The 20,489-nt window shown below is 42.8% G+C and overlaps 2 protein-coding genes across 12 annotated transcripts in view; one reads left to right on the top strand and one right to left on the bottom strand.

Moving 5' to 3' along the window:
• NOSTRIN (nitric oxide synthase trafficking) overlaps nt 1–8,397 on the top strand; it is a 38,890-nt gene extending 30,493 nt beyond the window's left edge. For 10 of the 11 annotated variants that reach the window (XM_087949781.1, XM_087949786.1, XM_087949778.1 and 7 more), the window contains 3 exons: nt 112–226; nt 4,507–4,626; nt 6,980–8,397. In XM_087949781.1, coding sequence (XP_087805907.1) covers nt 112–226; nt 4,507–4,626; nt 6,980–7,122 — 378 coding nt within the window. In that variant the 3' untranslated portion in view covers nt 7,123–8,397. The remainder of the gene's footprint in view (nt 1–111; nt 227–4,506; nt 4,627–6,979) is intronic. The other variant, XM_087949782.1, reaches the window with a different exon arrangement.
• SPC25 (SPC25 component of NDC80 kinetochore complex) lies at nt 7,913–20,124 on the bottom strand. The gene is made up of 7 exons (XM_026685071.2): nt 19,855–20,124; nt 18,436–18,596; nt 17,245–17,310; nt 16,014–16,160; nt 13,643–13,735; nt 10,673–10,771; nt 7,913–8,057 (listed from the first exon to the last, which is right to left on the bottom strand). The coding sequence occupies exons 1-7, from the start codon at nt 19,962–19,964 to the stop codon at nt 7,933–7,935; spliced, it is 801 nt and encodes a 266-aa protein (XP_026540856.2). The 5' UTR covers nt 19,965–20,124; the 3' UTR covers nt 7,913–7,932.
• Between the last annotated feature and the right edge of the window lie 365 nt (nt 20,125–20,489).

Below are 20,489 nucleotides of genomic sequence, written 5' to 3'. Positions count from 1 at the left end.
GAATTTATCTGTGGTGATAGTTTTTTTAACAGGATTACAGACCAAGAAATCTGAGTTGAACACTTTTTGAATAAGCAAAAGAGAAACAATACTATTTTCCTTTCCCTTTAGGACTGTCTACATAGTTCTGTGACTATCATTTGCCCTATTACAATGAAGAGTGTTAAGCAGAACTTGAAAATGAAGAATACCGGTGAATCTGGGATTAGCTCAAACTGCCTGCCAGGTAAATTATTCATTTATTTATTGGGCCAGTTTATATCACTCCAGCTTCCTTCTGTCTGCTTTTTGTCTTTGAGACAATTTTTGACTCTGACAATGACCTGGATAAGTCCCTACAGTTTTCAGAACTGATCTACCATTTGTTTTCTTCCCAGGACAGAGTGAGAGTGACTGGTTCAAGGTCAAGCCAGCTGCTTCATGCCTATAATAGGGCTAAAATTTACAGTCTTCCCGTTTCTAGTGTGATGCCTTCAGCACTACACCAAATCCATTCTGTTTCCCTTTCATAAATACATAGCTGAAATGAGGTCCTTACTCTATCAAGGAAATATTAGAAAGGTGGGCATCTAATCATTAGAGAAGTCTGAAATAGAGATTTTTAAAACAATAGCTAAATTTACCGGTGGACTCCTCAGACCCTTAGTTAATGAATTATATAGAGCCATGTTGGCACAGTGATTAGAATGCAGTATCGCAGGCTAACTCTGCCCACTGTCAGGAGTTTGATCCTGACCGGTTCAAGGTTGACTAACCCTTCTATCTTGGAAGGATCCAGACTGTTGGGGGCAATATGCTGACTTGTAAACCTCTTGTAAAGCACTATGAAGCGATATAACTGCTATTGCTATTATTCCTGTTAATTTTCCCCACCCAGTTGTTTTTTGGCTGCAAAATTAATTGTAGTCTACTTCATATACTAAACGAGCAGCTATTAATCAAAGGAAGATTGAGCCCAAACAATGCTCTATGGCAGGGGTGTCAAACTTGATTTCACTGAGGGCCACATCAGGGTTGTGTTTGACCTTGGAGGGCCGGGGTGTATGTGGGGTGTGGCCGGGCCATGGTGGGCGTGACATAGGACTCATGTCATGGTCACCTGTGGTGGCCAAGTGTAAGGCAGGACTTCCCTGAGACCCTCCCTCACTCTCATTATAATCTCCCTCCTTCCTTCCCCTCTTCCCTTATTTTTCCTTCCTTGATCTCTTCCCATCTTCCCTTCTTTTTCTTTGTCTTTCCTCTTTTCCTCTCTCCTTTCCTGTCCCTTCTTGCATGATCAAATGCAAAAGGGGAAATATTTCTTGATTAGTTTTGTTTGTGTTGATAGCCCTCTTCCAGCAAAAATGGAGCCGGGCCCCCCACGCATGCCCCCAAATGGCAAAAAAACGGAGCTTGGGGGGGGGGGGATGCCCCCCAAGCTCCACTTTTGCTAGTAGAGGCACTGCGGGCCAGTCCTTCGCTGTTTCCAGGCCATCCCCACAGGCCAGATCTAAGCACCCCGTGGGCCGGATTTGGCCCACAAGCCTTACTTTTGATACCCTGCTCTATGGTATAGGTAATTTAAAAAATGTATAGTAATAACATTAGAATTGGGAAATTCTTTAAAGAAAAGACACTAAACTGCAGCTATTCTTAATATACTGTGGGATAGGAACCAAGGGGATATTACCCATGGCAATTCATTTCCAAATAGGCTTTCTTCTTTTCAGATTTATCAGAGAAACAGTGTGTTTAGTGTTGTGATACATTCAATTATCTATATGTGTTTTATATATATATATATATATATATATATATATATATATATATATATATATATATATATACACACACACACACACACACACACACACACACACATATATATACATACACACACACACATATATGGCATAATTGACTGAAAACAAGGAACATCATAGAAAAAGGCAGGGGCAAGCTCCTTGCATGTAGTTTGCCAAGAAAATGGATTGCAGCCATGGGATTGTTATGTTTGGAGAATAATGGAGACCAGACATCTGACCAGTGACTTCAACTCTTTAATAACAGTAGATAGAACAGAACAGAGCAAGGCTATGGGCAGCAGTAACCCTTTTATAGGGTTAGCTGCTACCCTATTTACCAATAATATGCGCAACAAGTTCAACTAATAACCAATAAGAAGTGTCCTAATATTGACCAATCAAGGGCTTGTTATGGACCAATCCTTGTTCATTGTTCAAGGACCAATCAGGTGTGCAGGCTTTCAAAACCTGCTTTGCATTTGGGCTAATGTTACTTTTTATTGATTCACAACACCCCTCCCCCTTGGGCTCCGTTTGAGGGGAGCTGTAACAAAATCTTCAAGATAGACAGGCCGTTTGGTCTGTCTGGATGATTTCTGTGGCTCCACCGGGTTTGGCCTAAAGTCCGGTTCCGGTGGAGCGTTTGGATGATCTCTATTAAGTTCCGTTTCGCTGCACGGTGATTCCGTGCTGCTTTCGTTGTGGTTGTCTCCGCCAATCAGTGTTTCTCCGGGGTTTCGCAGTTCGGTTTCCCCCGTGTTCAAGTCCCATGGGAAAGTCAACTCCCTCCCCGCTTCAATTCCCGGTACTTCGCTGGGCTGTAGGGTTTCCGTTGGCCTGCTGTCTGTTATATCGAAGTCAATTTCCTCGATACTTCCTCCCCCCTCAGTTGGTGAACTCGGGGAGCGATGGGCGCTGGGTGGTAATCTCGAACGGAGTTGGTCTATGTGGCGTTTCCACACCCTCCCATCGTCTGTTAGCAGGCGGTAAGATCTAGGCCCTGTGAGGTGGGTGACGGTTGCGGGTATCCACAAAGGGTCGCCGGAGAAGTTTTTGGCAAAGATTAAATCGCCTACCTTAAATTCCCGGCATTTGCTGCTGGAGCCGAAAGGCTTTTCGGGTGCGTATGCGGGGTGGAGCCGGTCAAGGTGTGATCGTAGTTTCCGCCCCATGAGAAGTTCGGCGGGCGTTTTGTTGGTAATGCTGTGGGGCGTGATGTGCTGCAACAATAAAATTCGATTGATTTTTTCATCAATGTCGCCGAATTCCATTTTGTGGAGGGTCTTTTTTACAAACTGTACCATGCGCTCTGCACGTCCGTTCGCCGCAGGGTGCGCGGGCGAGGTTAGCGCATGGCGGATGCCCCGGTCAGCAAGATATTGTTCAAATGGTAATGCTGTGAACTGTGGGCTGTTATCCGAGACTAGAACGTCCGGAAAACCATGTGTGGCAAATAGCCTGTTTAATTTGTTGATAACTGAGTCCGTTGTAGTTGTGTAGTTGGGCTAATGTTACTTTTTATTGATTCACAACAGGGATCATCTGCAGTTGCATTTGTCTTTGAGGCATTTCGTTCCTATACAGGTAGTCCTCAATTTACAAGTTTGTTTAGTGAGTGTTCAATGTTACCACAGCACTGGAAAAAGTGACGTATGACCAATTTTTCACTGTTACGACCTTTGCAGCATCCCCATGATCACGTGATCAAAATTCAGATGATTAGCAACTAGTTCATAATTATGACGGTTGCTAGGGCCCTGTGATCAGCTCTTGCGGCCTTCTGCAGTCAACAGGGAAGCCAGATTCACTTAACAACCCTGTTTCTGTCAGAGCCTGAATCTGTGGGGAGAGATGAACTGGAACCTGGGCCGACAGAGATTGAGGGGCTGGCTTCATTGTCTTCAGAAGAAAAATGGGGAAGGCCAGGGACTTTCAGGTTTAGGACAGATTGTAGACAGGGAGGAACAGAGGCAGGTTGAACATGGGAGATAGAGCTCAGGTGAGGAGCAAGGACCACCCCCTCCAGATCCAAGAGCTCAGAGTGGAGAGAAGGCGTGAACAGCGCAAAACTGAGCAGGCTACCCGCCCATCTTCACAAGGCACACCTGGGAATGAGACTTAAGGAGACGCTGCGGGGAGGGGCATTTGTCGGGAACAAACGCTGAGATTCTGAAGTGCGTGTGTGCCAATGTTTGAACTTTCCAAGAGTCCTTGCATTCCTTCTGGCATTCTGGACTAATTACCTGGATCTTTTGCTTCCTGAACTCCTTGATTTGCCCTGTTGGATTTATTGCTGTGCATCCTCGATGCAGAAAGCACTGGGCTGGACTAACTGCAGCCAGAGGCTGCTTGTGATTTGTGTGGCGTTTTGTCATCCCTCTGCTTTGGGACTTGCCAGAAACACGGGAGCGTTTGGAGAAATTTGGAGCAGTTTGAATGGCCAGCTGTTTTTTTTTGCGTTAGCTCCATGCAGTGTCCTGGGTCACCACAATTTCTAACTTGTCAACTGCAATCATTCCCTTTACAACTGTGGCAAGAAAGGTTGTAAAATGGGGCAAAACTCGTTGCACAAATATCTCACTTGACAACAGAAAATCTGGACTCAATTGTGCTGGTCGTTAAGTCGAGGGCTGCCTGTATAGAGCTTTGGGATCATTTGCAGAGAAAAGGGCATCAACCGGGCCGATATGAAAAATATTCCATTTTCGGCTTGACATTGCAGAAACAGGGAGCAGCACCAATTCCACCACCTCCTTGCAGCCAGAGAATTCAGAAAGCAGAACGTGTCGAGCTGTGTATGATTACCACGCAGAAAGAGAGGACGAGCTTTGCTTAAGTAAAGGTAACGTTTACTCATCCTAATCTCCATTGAAGTTTGGGGTGAAAAAAGAGAGTTGGAAATCAATAAAACGCTAATCCCTTTTGACTACTGTAATAAAAAAATCAATGGGTGCCCAACCCATATTTTTTTTAAACAAAGAGGACCAGTAGGGGGAATTCAAATTCTTTTACTACTGGTCCTGTGGCTTGGTGGGCGTGGCTTGGTGGGCGTGGCAGGGGAAGGTTACTGCAAAATCCCCATTCCCTCCCCCACCCCACTAACCTGCTTTCCAGCTCCGTTCTCCTGTGCAGGGCAACCAAAGAAGACCCAGCTGATCAGCTGGGACTCAAGAGGCAGAGAATAGATGGGGTTGGTGGGGCCAGTCAGAGGTGGTATTTGCCGGTTCTCCGAACTACTCAAAATTTCCGCTACTGGTTCTCCAGAACCGTTCAGAACCTGCTGAATACCACCTCTGAAGAGGACTCATTAACATAGGTCATAGAACTATTGGGGGCCCTCTGGCATGGTTTGCCAGTGTCAACTTATCACAGTTGATTTGTTATTCAGAGCTTTTTTTCTGTTTGTGATGCTCTTCGGTATTCCCGCTGGGCCACCATCTCAAGGCGGCTGCCCATGTTTTTAATCCCCCTTTTTGGATGCTAAAAATGAAAGTGGAGAAAGTACGAAAGAGGTTACCAAATCTGCACAGTACTCATTTGCCTAAAAAATTCTGAAAGTTTGTGGGTCATTTCAGAACTTTGTTCTGTCTAGGCCCTTGGATAATTGTTTCAGAATGTAACAAGAAAAAGCTATGCAGTTAGAATTACTTTGATGAGAAAACTTGGGATATGAGCTAACTATGCAAATATATATATTTTTAAAAGAAACTAATTTGGTAAAGGTTTGAATCCTGCCTAACTCTATCAGTGTACCTCAAATAATAGTAATTATCTCAATGATAAATGGACTGAGAAAATACAGGTTTAAAACAGCTGTCCTAAGATGGCCAAATTAAAACTCAAGGGAGGAACGTGGCTGTCATTATAATCACATAGAATATTATAATCACACCTTGAACATTTTTGCAGATGTTCATTGATCAAAGATAAACAGCTTGAAAAAAAAAAGATGGAAATCTATGTATAAAGAAACCAGCAGGGAATTTTAAAAAAACCTGAGCTGATATTGCAAAAGGACCGGCTTACAGCTAAAGGCTATTAAAAGCAAGTCTGTATCTTGTGATAGAGCTTTAGAAATCAAGCTTGTTATAAATTGGTTCAAAGATGTGGTTCCTGATTAAGTTAAGCAACAGTGTGGTTGCTATGAACCAGAGGAATGGAATGAACTTCATTCAGAATTCAAAGAATGCACCATTTTTTTCTAACCCAGCTTTAGCTCTGCAAAGTTGTGTCTCCTGATCTTCTTCCTACTTACGTGCAAGATGCACTTAAGAGTAGGTGCCTTGTTTGAAAGCCTGTAGAGCAGGGGTCCCCAACCACCGGGCCGCAGACCGGTACCGGTCCGTGGAACATTTCCTACCGGGCCGCCGGTTTGCTGGGCGCCGCCATCTTGTTTGATAAGAAAGTGCTTCCAGGTGAGCTTTTCCGGTTGGAAAGCGGCGTTTGGGTCCTGAAGGAATCCTCGTGCCTTAGTTTCATCGAAGGGGGGGGGGCTTCAAACGAAACTAAGGCGCGAGGATTCTTTCAGCACCCAAGGCAAGGCGAGCCGAGCGACCGTCCCGAAGCTGTCCCGAAGCGAAGCCCATCGACAAAGGTACAAAGGAGGAGTTGAAGGTGGCGGGGAGAAGTGGGGGACGGCTGGCTGGCCGGTCGCTCGGCTCGCCTTGCCTTGTCATGCGTGCTGATGCCGGTACTGGGCCGCGGATCATTTTGTGATGCTGGTACCGGGCCACGGCACAAAAAACGTTGGGGGCCACTGCTGTAGAGCAGGGGTGTCAAACTCAAGGCCCGGGGGCCAGATCTGGCCCAGGGGCCCGTCCTGCAAACAAAGAAGGACCGGCCCGCAGTGCCTCTGCCAGCAAAAACAGGGCTCCTCCCAACCTCCGTTTTAGCTGGTAGAGAGTTGCAAGAGACCATCCCAGATGAAAACGAAACTCGGGAGCCCGTTTTTGCTGGCAGAGCGCTCAGGCCGCCACAGGTGATACAAGTGACATCATGCTGGCTACGCCCACCCTGGCCTCCCAAGGTCAAACACAACCCCGATTCAGCCCTCAATGAAATTTGAGTTTGACACACCTACTGTAGAGGGAAGGGCTTCTATACACGCCTTGCATTGGTGGGTATTGTCCCATGCATTAGATTAAATGACACAACATAATTAAGTAAATATTAACTCGCTTGTATTATCCTTTCAGGTGATGTAATTGTAATTCATCACAAAGACAAGAGTGGTTGGTGGTACGGTTCTAGAAAGGGGAAACAAGGCAATTTTCCTGCTACATATGTGGAAGAAGTCACTCTCGCGACGGACAGGAGCAATGATGAACCTTCTCTTTAAAACAAAAAAGAAAAATAACCACCCCAATATGGATAACAAATCCAACAGACATGTTTCTATGCTCAGAATAGAAGCCAAAGAATCCTTTTATTTATAAGCAGCTCTGAAATGGATATTTGGTGAATTAGCATTGTAACAAAACAATTAGAGACAACTTCCATTAAATCCCTTTTAAATGATACTCTTAAATTATCACGTTAACCAGTCATTTAATAAATTGTTGGGAGATCTCTGCGATATAATGAAAGGGAAACTGACATTTATTTCTGAAATGCAAGAGGAAGTCAATTTACATAGAGACTATTCATAAACGGAATTGGCACCACGTAATCAAATTCTGCACAATGTTTCTTGTTTCAGACTCATAAGACTTTAGGACATGAAGGTAATAGCACCCCTATTGCAAGGCTGAGCAAACCAGAAATTTGTTCTGCTAGAAGATACAAGACTTCCAATTTTCAAGTATACCCCCTTGAGGGGATCCTAGGATTATTATTTTGTTGCCTAGTGAGGTAGGACAATCATTCAACAGATGATTGGTTACTATTTCCTAATTCTATTAGGTTATAGTTAGATATGTTACATTTGAATCCTTTCAAGAGTTATGTCCAGCACAGCTAACTTTCCACCCACACCTATTTTATTCTCACAACTACCATCTTAGCCTTAAAAACTCAAAATAAGAATGAAGACCTGGACCTATGTTTTCACAGTCATTGTCCAAGACCCTCAAGATGGTACAAGACTTTTATTCTTCCCAAGTATGAAGTGACAAAATATGAAGGGCAGATTTAGAGAATAAGCAGTGCTTTATTGGTAGGTCAAAGCAATGAAGGCTTTTCTAACATTGGCAATAAATGCAGAGAAATTGTTGGTTTCTCTCACTTTCCGCTGTAGTTCTTCTGTGCAGTCCAAGGGAGGAGAACAAGAGACCACTAGGAAAAAGCAGTGAATTATATTCTTCAAAAAAAATTGAAAATAAGACATCCTGACACAGTATATTACATCTGGACATGTAAAAGTCAGAAAGGGACATAGAAAAGAATATCCTGCCTTCACTTCTCACAATTTTCTATCTCAACATCAGACCAAGAAACACATGTGGGAAGTTGAATGCTGGCTTCATATTATCAGCTGTCTCTTATACTGTAAGCAATTGTGAAGGTTTTAAATCTTCCTGAGGGCTTTTATTAAAATATATTATTCTATTTTGGTTTGTTTTACTCTAAACTGTTTGGGAATTTTTCATACACTAGTCAATACATTCTAAGAAAACTGGGCTATCTCTTACCATTACTTTTCACAGCTGCTAGATCAGGGGTGTCAAACTGGATTTCTTTGAGGGCATTGTAGTTGTCTTCCATGGGCTGGCAGGACGGGATGGATGCCTCCTTCAGCACCCTGATGGCCAAAACAGAGCACCGGGGGCGTGTGTCCGCGTGTGGCCCCCTTGCAGCTAGTTTTTACCCTCCATGCCTCCTGCCGGCCATTTTGGGCTGTTTTTTTGGGCCTTTTTCAGCCCATTTTTGGGCCGTTCTCAGGGCTGTTCTCGGCCTGTTTTCCAACCTGTTTTGGGGCCCATTTTTGACCGGCAGAGTGCTGCAGGAGGCCATGGAGGGTGAAAATGAAGTGCGGGGTGGAGGGCGCATGCAGCCCGTTTTAGTCGCTACTGGCACCGTGGGCTGGTCCTTTGATATTTCCAGGCCGACCCCGTGGTCTGGATTTAAGCACCCCGCAGGTCAGATGTGCGTTTGACACCCCTGTGCTAGACAAGTGGCCACTAATACTTCGCAAAGCAGAAATAAAGAGAATGGATAGCTACAAGAATGACCATGCAAATCATTCAGAGGAAGTCTCGGAGGTTGACTGTCCTGCGGAAGAGGACCTTGTTTCTATTCACGCCTCCGGAGGGGCCCTTGAAGTAGCCACCCTAGAAGATCCTAACAATGCCATCACCTTGATGCTTTGCTGGCAGCATTGCCCCAATTGGCATACCCTTTCCCATGATTCGCATTAATCCCAGTGCCTCTGCACTATATATGGGTAAGTCCTCGGCTTGCAAACCGTTCGCTCAGTTGACCGGTTGAAATAACAGCCACTGGTGCCCAAAGTTATGGCTGTTGCAGTGCCTCCAGTCATGTGACTGCAATCTGGACTCTTTGGCAACCCGTTGAGACTTACGACAGATTGCCAAGCCCTCCAACGATCCCGTGATCGCCATTTGCAACCTTCCCTGCCAGCTTCTTCAGAAAGTCCACAAGGAATGTTGTAGGCCACTTCATTTCTCTACACAATGGGCTGCCTTCCTTCCCTGCCCCACGCTGGAGGGAAGGCTTTCTCTCTTTCTCAGGGAAGGCAGGGCAGGAATGTGCTGCTGTGCAGAGGCCGGAACAAAGCTGCAACAGCTTTGCTCCTTTGCACAGCGCATTGCTACCCACTCCCCATCCTCAGCCAGAGAGGGAGACTTTCTTTGTCTCTAATGGCATGGCGAGGAGGGGAGCCAGCATGCTGGGCTAGAGAAAGGAAGCTCAGATCATTTGGGATCCGGGCCCTTTTTTTTCTCCCGCTTAGCAACCGTTTCTATGCAACCGAGGGGATCTGCCTGTCCTCTTTTGGCAGGCCTCTCTTTTGTTCCATTTGTTTAATGACCCATAACAGTGATGGCTAACCTTTTCGGCACCGAGTGCCCAAAGCATGCACACACACACACACACCCAAAATGCAATGCACATGCATCCCCACGCATGTGCCCCGCTCCCCACGCATGTGTGCACGTCCCTTGCACATGCACCCTACTCTCCCCCCCCATGCACCCCGCCTCCACACATGCATGGCAGAGGCCTGAAGACCAGCTGGCCGGCATGAGGCGCATGCACAGCTAAGCTGGGGCAACAGCTCGTGTGCCCAGAGAGGGCTCTGCATGCCACCTCTGGCATGCATGCCATAGATTTGCCATCACAGACCTATAACAACCAGACCTGGGAGGGCAGGGACAGTGGTCACTGAGCAAGGTGATCTATGGGTGCCTCACTTAACGACTGCAATGACTTATGTCTGTAATGGGCAGGATCCATTACGGTCGTTTCTCCAGGACTACCTGTAAAACCCAGCTTCAGTTGGTAAAAAAAAAAAAGAGAGAGAGATCTTCAAAGCCCCCCAGGTCTTTTTCAAGCAGGAATGAAATAAGAAATCAGGACAGATCTCACAAAAAGCTGCCAAAACAAAAGCCTTAAATGTTTGAAGCCCAGCCTTGTTGGAGAGAAGGCAGGGAAGTTTTGGAACACAGGACATAATATCACCTGACGCACAGACTAGTAAATTGTTCAAGCCCTTAGGGGGTAAAAAAAAAAGCATGGAAAAACCAGAAGTTGCCAAGAGAAATGCATAAAAATTGATGGAAAAACTGAACTACAATCTTAAAATAATCATTTCAATACTGACGGCTACTAAAAATAGTAGAATGAAAAAGTGATGAGAACGAATAGGTGTGAGCTTATTTTGATATAAAGGAAATAGGAAAATAAGACATGGTTGGAAGTTCCATACATACCTTCATAAGCTCCCTCTTCGTTTATGGAAAGAGTAAGTATGTATGGCTTTTGGAAATCTTTATGATCAATGCAGCGGAATACAAATTGCAAATGCTTATCTGGATGCAAAAATAAAGAGGCATTACATTTCAGGTATGCCAGTTAAAATTGTATATATATTTCAGATGTACTGCCATTTTATAAAGTCTGAAACGGTTCCTCCTTTATTCTCACATCTTAAGAAATTATTAGTAATGAATGTCTAAGCCAGGGCTCTTCAAACTTGACAGCTTTAAGACTTGTGGACTTCAACTCCCAGAATTCCTCCTCCAGTCATGTTAGCTCAGGAATTCTGGGAGTTGAAGTCCACAAGTCTTAAACTTGCCAACTTTGAAAAGCCTTGGTCTAACTAGTGTAGGAAACGGTGTGGGAAATGGCAAACTGTTTCCCCGGGAAGCTTTGACCAATCACAACTCCGGGTTTATTTGCACAGAGACTTATTTCTACTTTGAGAAAAGCTCCCCTGGATCCAAAGGATTAATGGGAATACACATAATGCCTGATTGGGCTATTGTGCACTGAAGTTCCCCCACCCCACCCTAACCCTGAATAATCTTGGGACCAAGAGTAAGACTTTAACTGCAGTTTCAGAAATTCCCTTTAAAGAAGAACAGATTTTTTTTTGACATGTTTGTTCTTTTCTCTGTGTGCACAAACAGAAATAAATGGATGCGAACTGACTGCCTTTAATGAAGGACAGGCAACTCAAAGCCCACATATGGCCACTATCCCTTTGGAGCCTTTCTAAAGGCCATTTTCGAAGATTTTAAGGATGGAAATGTGAACTGCTTGCCTTCCGCAGGATTTCTGGCTCCCGTGTCTATTCTTCAGAGCAAGGGAGAGAAAAAGCCATTTGAAGAGATCAAGAAAAGGGAAGCTGCAATACACACTCCCGTGTGCTTTCCAGTCCTTTTGGAGGACGGGCAGAAGATGAGCATCCCATTCTAAGAAGTCTCTTGATAATACCGTTGAAGGCTTTTATCAGCAATAAAAGCCCATCCCTGTTTGCAGGTGTTAAGTTCGGCAGGTCGGGCTCATAGAGACGAGAGACTCAGGTTAAGTGAACAACAGCTCTTTATTTTACAGGCTAGTCCCGAGTAAAAACAGCACTCACGGCGGCTCTTCTTATAGAGCTAGCCGCGGCTAGGCGGCCAATGACATCGCTTTGAGTTTCCTGCGATTGGTTTCATCCAATCGCGGTAGACTCCTAGCGAACCAATCACAGCCGTCCTGACTGTCCAATCACGTAGCTGTCTTTGTGGACCAATAGGAATGCAGGGTTTCAAGCCTGCTAATATGGAACAGCAGGGTTGGCTGAAAACTTGAGGGCAAAACTAGGATGCGTAACTGTCACAAAAAAAAACTAATGTATGTGTGACTGGATTCGCTAGCGCAGTTCTAATCAGTGGAACAACTGGCCTCCAGAAGTTGTGAATGCTCCAATGCTGGAAGTTTTCAAAAAGATGTTGGATAACCATTTGTCTGAAGTGGTGTAGGGTTTCCTGCCTAAAAAGGGGGTTGGGCTAGAAGACCTCCAAGGTCCCTTCCAACTCTGTTATTCTATTCTATTCTATTCTATTCTATTCTATTCTATTCTATTCTATTCTATTCTAATACTGAAAACCATTATTTTCATCAAGGGTATGCTCAGAAATATTTTATCCCCTATGAAAACATGTGAAGGCTGAATTTTTTAAGACTCCATGGTTCTGATCGTTATAATGGTAAATAGCACTTTTAAAAACTTAAGAAGCTAAGAAGATTCTTATTGAAGTTCAGACAGATCAGAGCTCAGTATGGCACTGAATATTTTATTTGTTCACAGGCTTGCAAAAACAAAAAGCTTACATTGCACAAAACCCTTGTGAGGAAAAATAACCCAGACCACTTGGCACGCAGAAAGGTTCTACTCACTCGTGAAAAGCATTATCCTTAGGGATATTGTAGGAAAGAGAGCCGTGTTAAGTCTGCGAGGCAAAAATGTAAGAAATCTGGTAGCAGCTTTTTCAGCTACCAGCTTTTTCAGGAGCCGTGGTGGTGCAGCGGTTAGAATGCAATATTGCAGGTCATTCTGCTGACAGCCAACTGCCGGCAGTTCGAATCCCACCAGGCTGAAGGTTGACTCAGCCTTCCATCCTTCCGAGGTGGGTAAAATGAGGAGCCAGATTGTTAGGGGAAATATGCTGATTCTGTAAACCGCTTAGTGAGGACTGTAAAAGCACTGTGAAGCGGCATATGAGTCTAAGTGCTATTGCTATTGGTACCCAATTTTATGGAAAGGTAAATTTTCAAGATATGCAATGTATTGTTTTGAAGATGAAGCATTCCCTTTTCTGCCGAACTATGCTCATCTCTTAGAGATCCCTCCATTTTTCCATAAATCAGAACTGGTGTTTCTGACAGTCACAGAAATTCACTGTTTTCAATGTTCAGTGTTGCTTAGAGCCTTCCATCCCCCAAATGGTGCCATCTGCACAGCGTGAATTATCATAATTATCATTAATTGGAAACCACATGCTAAATTGGATTGAAGCAAGCAATGAGTGGGGCAAAACCTGAAGTGGACAATGACCCCCTACTCTACAACTTGTCCCCCATTTTTGATCGACCTCTTCCTCTTTCATTCATTGCCTGAAATTGTCAAGCAAGAAGATGAAGACAAGGGTTAGCTGAACTGGTCTCTTACAGAGAGCTTTTAAAATGAGGCTGAGCTGGCAATGATGCCCTGCACAGACAAGAAATGGTTGAATGTGAGAATATTTTCCCCTGCAGAAACCTTTGGCAACATTGCAAATCTGCATGGAAAAAAATATTACTTTTAAGCTTATATAGCATAGCAGTGATAATCATCAGCTTTGTAAACAAATTGATTTTGCTATAAAATGTTAACCTCAGTCATTCTGAAGTAGAAATGCAAGTGTCAATCTTACCACATGTTTTTCGTATTTCTAACCCAAGCCTCTCTTTGAATAATTTTTCAGCTTTCTGAAGTCTTCCCTCCGTTTCTTCTGTTTTATGCTTTGCTGGAATTTAAAAAGAAACAAAGCCTCAAAATCTCTGCTGAGCTTATGCCTGGGTCCATTTTTTTAGTAAGTTGATAAGTTTATGAAATCAAGCATCTGTTTTTTTCAGCATTAGTACCTGACGTTTTACAACAAAAGAACCATTTATTTTAAAATATCACCCAATTTATCATTTGCAGTTTCTTTAGTGGGCTATCTAGGTTAGACTGCCTTTCTGTGAACTCCCTGTAATCTGGGATCGTGTAATGCTCTTTAGTTTCTGAGTTTTGGGGGAAGGAAACATCACAATAGACACTCAGTTCATTGCTGGAGAACAATTCCAATTGAGCATGGATAATAGCCTTTATTGGGATTTATTTGCTAGTGGTAAGAGCAACAAAGCAGACTCACTACTCTGCTCTTATTGCATCTGCAAATAGAAACTGGTAGCCCTGTTTCAGGCAACCAGATCCCTCCTCAGGGAGGGGATGGAGAAGCCCTTGCAGGGTTACTGAGAAAGGGTAGTTTGTGGGACGAAGTTGCTCAGATCTATTGTACTTCATTTAGCTGGACAGGTCCTATGAAAGGGATGAGTTTGGGATGAATTTCAGAGCCAGTTAGCTCTGAGGAACTGGACAGGGTCTTCGGAGCTATGAGCTCTACTACCTGTGTATCAGACCTGTTTCCCTCCTAGTTGGTCAAGGTCAGCTAGATGACACGTCGTTGGGTCCAAGTGGTGGTGAATGCTTTATAGGATAGGGTTTTTTTTGAAGGTGACAGTGGTCAGTTCCCTCTGTTTAAGACTCTGTCCTTGGACCCAACAGTACTGGGCGATTTTCATCTAGTTTCCAACCTTCCCTTTTTAAGGGACAATTGTGGAATAAATGGTAGGTGCATAACTTCTGTAGACTCTGGAAGAGGCAAATTATCTAGACCTTTCCAATCAGGAGTCAGACAGGTTACACTATTGAGAAAGCATTGGTTGTGCTCATGAATAACCTCTGACAGGCTTGATGTATCTGTCCTGGTCCTTCTAGATCTTTTGATAGTTTTCAGTACCATTGACCATCGTATCCTTCTGGACCAGCTTCAGCGGCTGGGATGAAGGCCCTGTTCTGTAGTAACGCTTTCCTTTCTCCAGTGTTAGTTTCAGCCAGCATTGGTGGGGGAAAAGATCTAGCTCTTATGTGGGATGCCTCAGAACTCATCTCTCTTCTCACTCCTACATCTGGGTGAGGTCATCTGTTGGCACAGAGTGAAATACCATTAATATGCTGATACCCAGCTGTAAGAGTCCGGATGAGAGAGACCAGGTTACAGCACAACCCCAGCAAGACTAAGAGGCTTGAAGTATATGAGCTGCTGGATATGATGGTTCTTCATCAAGTATCATTGAACATATATGCTTACTTCTAACCGTACAGACTCAGCTTGGAAAGCCCATTAAGATTAAGGCATCTTCATCTAAGAGACGTGGCAGCACAGTGGTTAGAATATAAGCATTGCAGGCTAATTCACTGCTCACTGCCAAGAGTTTGACCCTGACCAGCTCAAGGTTGACTCAGCCTTCCATCCTTCTGAGGTCGGTAAAATGAAGACCCAGATGGTTGAGGGGGGCAACAGGCTGACTCTGTAAACCGCTTAGAGAGGGCTGGAAAGCACTGTGAAGGGGTATATAAGCCTAAGTGCTGCTATTGCTATCTAAAATCAAATATTTCACTTTCAATTTAAAACTGCAGGCAATTTTGCAAGGAAGCACTAAAAGCGAGACATTAATATAAAATACATACAAGGAAGAGAAATGAAATTGTTTTCTCTGTGCTTTTTTCCTATTTGACTGTGCTCTTTGGAGCCATTTAATAGGGCTAAGTAAAGCATTCAAGAAGCACCAAATTAGCATACGGAGCAAGATTTTTTTTAAAAAACCCCCACAACTGAATTAACTTGTATTATTTCTTTCATTACGGGGAGAAAAATTTTCATGTGGGTAACCTAACATGGTGGTTCCAAATTGACTTGGTTGAAATGGAATGGCCAGCTCCAACATCTCCCGAGTCATTATCAAAATAGCCAGTATGATGTAATAATTAATGTGTTCATTCGAGACCTGGGTATCCCACGTTCCATAACACCCTCAGTTATGAAAGCTCAGGAGCCAGCCATTCTCTCTCATTCCAACCCAACCAGATGCTATTTGGGGGGGAAAGTGGAACACAAAGTATTACATAGGATACTTTCAGGAGGAAAGGCAGGATACAAATCTAAACTATTCATGTTCCATTTTCCCAGTGCAACTTACATTTACTATTTCGGATTAATTCTTCCTTTAACTCTTGAATGCTCTTCATCAAGTCTGTCTTCTCCTTCTCCTCATCCGTAATATTAGAAAGAACTTCTGAGATTTTAGCTTGCTTTTCTTCAATTGATTTGTTCAACTCACAGACTTCTGTACGAAAGAGAGAAAACAAGGTGCGTCTTTTTTTAAAACGCAAAAGCTATTTACTTAGGTTTACCCCTCAGTAGTTTGGGTAATATAGTTTACTGAATAAAACTTTTAAAAAGTTGAACAAAATATGTTGGAAAGATGCTGTGACATACACTGCATAAACATGACAAAATAAATATTTCTATCTTATTTGAGAACATTTTGTTTATATATTACATGTGTTAGATATTAACCACTATCCTTACCACTAAATATCAACATATAAAACATTAAATGCAACACCCACATAAAATATAAAGAAAAACAAAACTCTGTTTTAGTAAACTACATAGCACCTGGATGACACCACAGCCTCCACATCTTCGGATGTTGTTAAAATGAGGACCCAGATTGTTGGGGGCAATATGCTGACTCTAAACCGCTTAGAGAGGGCTGTAAAGCACCGTGAAGCGGTATATAAGTCTAAGTGCTAGTGCTATATTTACAGTACAACACATTCTCATTAGTACTTGGATGATAAACCATCAGGCAGAGGCAGGACTAAAGACTAGGTTGGGATGAAAAAGAAAATCCAGAAGAAAGCCACGGAAAGCAATTTCATACTGTTATTGAGAAAACTACATATCCCTGTAGGCCCCAAAAGCCAAACCCAGCTCCTGGAAGGTTTTACATTTAGTCCCAATCCAACAGAAATACATTTTCCCATAAAACTGGCACCTTCATCATCTTAATATTATACAATGGACATTATCCATACAGTTTGATTCATGGACATTTGAGAGGAAAGGAACAGAAGAAGCATTACTGACAATGCAAAGATTATCTGAAGTTCATAACTATACTTCTTTACAATTAAATACATGTTGTTATTATATAACACAACTGGAAGTTAGATCAAGGTTTGGCTCATCCGCACTGCATTCAGCAGTTTACATTTGCTTTTATAGAAAAGGTGGTCCAGACATTATTTTTCAGGATAGACATCGATACTGAGTTTAAAAAAAATTTTTTTTTCAGGCATTCTACTTGGTTTATTAGCTTCTGTAAAATGATTAAGAAAAATGAGAAACGATTCATACTGTACCATTGGTATACTCATGAAATTTGTTGATAATTTCATCCCCTTCTTTCAGTCTTTTAGACCATTTATCTATAATGTAAAAAAACAAAATCAAAACTCAGCCAGAAATTATTGTTTTTATTTTATTTTATATTTTTTATTTGTTTTACAGGTAATCCTTGAGTTAAGACCAACAATTGAGCCCAACATTTCCATTGCTAAGCAAGCCAGTTAAGTGAATTTTGTCCCATTTTATGACCTTTTTTGCTGCAGTTGTTAAATGAATCACTACAGTTGTTAAGTTAGTAATATGTTTATTAAGTGAATGTGGCTTCCCGATTGACTCTGCTTGTCAGAAGGTGATCACATAACCCTGGGACACTGCAACTGTCATAAATATATGTGAGTTACCAAGTGTCCAAATTCCAAACCCAAATCGTATAAGCTTGGGGATGCTGCAACGGTCATAAGTGTGAAAAATGGTCATAAGTCACTTTTTTCAGTGACGTTGTAATTTTGGATGGTGACTAAATAAATGGTCATAAGTCAAGGACTACCTGTATTATAAGCTACCTAGTCTTGCAAAAGTGAGATGTGCAGCTATATAAGGTAAATAAATATTGATACTAAGTTAAATGAATTTATTATGTATTTATTTATTGGATTTGTATTGCCGCCTATTCGCCCCTGGCAACTCAAGGCAGCTTACAGAATATAAAACCAGATATAAAACCAAATATAAAGCAGTGAAAATATATAAATTCACCTCCCTGAGAAAGGTGGGATATAAATCTAATCAATAACATTGCCCACAAACTTTATATTCAGATGAAACTTTCCACAATATTGTTGCGAGATGAAAAAGGAATATCATACATAGTTCATATCAGGTATTTCCAACCTGTGGCCCTGGACATCTAATAATGTGGCCCCACAAGATTTTATTAAAAATATTTAAAAATAAAGGAAACTTGTTGTTTATATACATGAACTACGTTATATATTTTATATGCAGCCCAAGAAAATTCCGCTTCACTCAGCGTGGCCCAGGCAATCCAAAAGGTTGGAAAAGGTCTTGTTTAGATACTTTAGATATCATTCTTCTTTTCCATGGTCAGCCTACCCCAATCAATTAGAGCTAGAAGGGGGAATGAAGAATATACTGGATATTTCATTTTCTGCTGCAACAAAATAATAAACCAGATGTAATTTTACCTGAAAGATTGTTTATGGATTCATAGAACGAGTCTCTTAGCCCCAATACCTGATCAATAGGCTCAAGGCAACAAATAGTTTTGAACTTGGCCCAAAATTCCTTGATGTCTTTTTCAAGCATTGCCAGCTCATCATTATCATCTTTCATCTCAGCCATCGTTCTGAAAAGATATTGCAAACAGCAAACATGAAATCATTGTTCCAGCTTAAGGACAGTTTTGCAATGGAATTCTGCTGTTACTAGTCCATCAGGCTATTTACATTAAAAAAAAATCCCAGGCATTCAAATCATTTAAGCTAGAGACCCAAGTATTCTGCATAATGTTAAGCTGAACGTCATCAAAAAAGGACAACAAAGAATGTTCTTTCTGCACCAACTCAGAAAGCACAAACTGCCCAAAGGAGCTACTGATACAGTTCTACTATTGAGTCTATCATCTGCACCTCTATAACTATCTGGTTTGGTTCTGTAACCCAACAGGACAGACAGAGACTTCAGAGTAATTCGGATTGCAGAAAAAACAATTACTACCAAGCTGCCTTCCATCGAGGATCTGTATACTGCACAAGTCAAAAAGAAGGCTGTGAAAATATTTACAGACCCCTCACATCCCAGACATAAACTGTTTCAACTCCTTCCCTTAAAACGACGCTATAGAGCACTGCACACCAGAACAACTAGGCACAAGGAGTTTTTTCCCAAATGCCATCACTCTGCTAAATAAATAATTCCCTCAACACTGTTCAACTATTTACAAAGTCTGCACTACTATTACTGTTAATCTTCTCATCACTCCTTATCATCCATCCCCTCCCACTTGGGACTGTAGGACTGTAACTTTGTTGCATGTATCCTTACGATTTATATTGACTGTTTCCTAGTATGATTTGAGTGTTGATTGTACCCTATGACTATCATTAAGTGTTGTACCTTATGATTCTTGATTCTTAACGAATGTATCTTTTCTTTATGTATACTGAGAGCATTTGCACCAAGACAAATTCCTTGTGTATCCAATCTCACTTGGCCAATAAAGTATTCTATTCTAAACACCCTTCAGCTTAAAACCTTGTGAAAGTGTTGATCTTGAACCAGAGAAAGAAACCAAGATGCATGCACACATCAAAGCAGGGGGTCTGAGGATTTTGCTATCCATTAAGAAACACGAATTTTATGAAACGGGACAACCACCCTGCTTCCTTTTCAATAGGTAAACTTCCGTTTGCAAAAGCCCTCGATAAAGCTTAGTAGCAAGGATTTTCCAAAACATGTTTTTTAGCGTTTCTCCTTTTGTCTCCCTAGAATTATCAAGCGAGTTACCAACGTTGGTCTTCGTTTAAAAAAATATATGTTTCTGGACAGAGATAGGCAGGCAGGCAGGCAACACACACAGACACCCCCGCTTCGCCATCGCTTACCTTTCAGACTTTTCTCGACATTCAAAATCGCAACCACTTTCCCGCCCGGCCCTCAAACGATCGTCTTCCCGTATTATTGGCTGAGCGAGGGCGCAAGCCGGGCTCGCCATTGGCTCGCATCGCAGGGGAAGGTCAAACGCTGCGGAATCTTTTTCTTCCCATTGGGCCAAAGAGAGAGATAGAGAGAGACGAGGGAGATTGGGGTATGATGGGAGTTGTAGTTTAAAAGGTTTTTACTTGCGGTAGGGTGGGGGGTGGGGGTTCGGAAACTTGATGCTCGCTGGAACCATGGAAACGAGCAGGGGCGAAAGTGAAAGTGACCGCTTTGGGCAGAAATCCTCTGCCTGTGGCCGTGTATCAAGGGTTGCTTCCTCCCACCGATCCCTCCCCCCCCCCGCATCCCCTTTCTTTTCCTCTAAAACAGGGCTCTTCAAACTTGACAGCTTTAAGACTTGTGGACTTCAACTCCCAGAATTCCTCCTCCAGTCATGTTAGCTCAGGAATTCTGGGAGCTGAAGTCCACAAGTCTTAAAGCTGTCAAGTCTGAAGATCCTTGCTCTAGGTCTAGGACATAGGAAGAAATCCCAAAGGTGCTCCCCCCGCCCCCCAAGAGGCAACTGGACTTTCTGGTTTTT

The sequence above is a fragment of the Notechis scutatus genome, chromosome 1 (assembly GCF_049901735.1).
Source record: "Notechis scutatus isolate UNSWTSFEM ecotype Mainland chromosome 1, rNotScu1.2, whole genome shotgun sequence".
NCBI lineage: Eukaryota > Metazoa > Chordata > Lepidosauria > Squamata > Elapidae > Notechis > Notechis scutatus.
The sequence above is the reverse complement of the archived record's forward strand: the minus strand, read 5'-3'. Positions and strand labels throughout refer to the sequence as shown.

Bases quoted from the DNA above. Each gene is read 5' to 3' on its own strand.
- SPC25 (XM_026685071.2), bottom strand. From the start codon at position 19,964: ATGGCGAGCCCGGCTTGCGCCCTCGCTCAGCCAATAATACGGGAAGAC. The intron at 17,311-18,435 runs GTAAAATTACAT...TTTACATTATAG, and splicing joins ATCCATAAACAATCTTTCAG to ATAAATGGTCTAAAAGACTG. The intron at 13,736-16,013 runs GTAAGTTGCACT...TTTAAATTCCAG, and splicing joins ATTAATCCGAAATAGTAAAT to CAAAGCATAAAACAGAAGAA.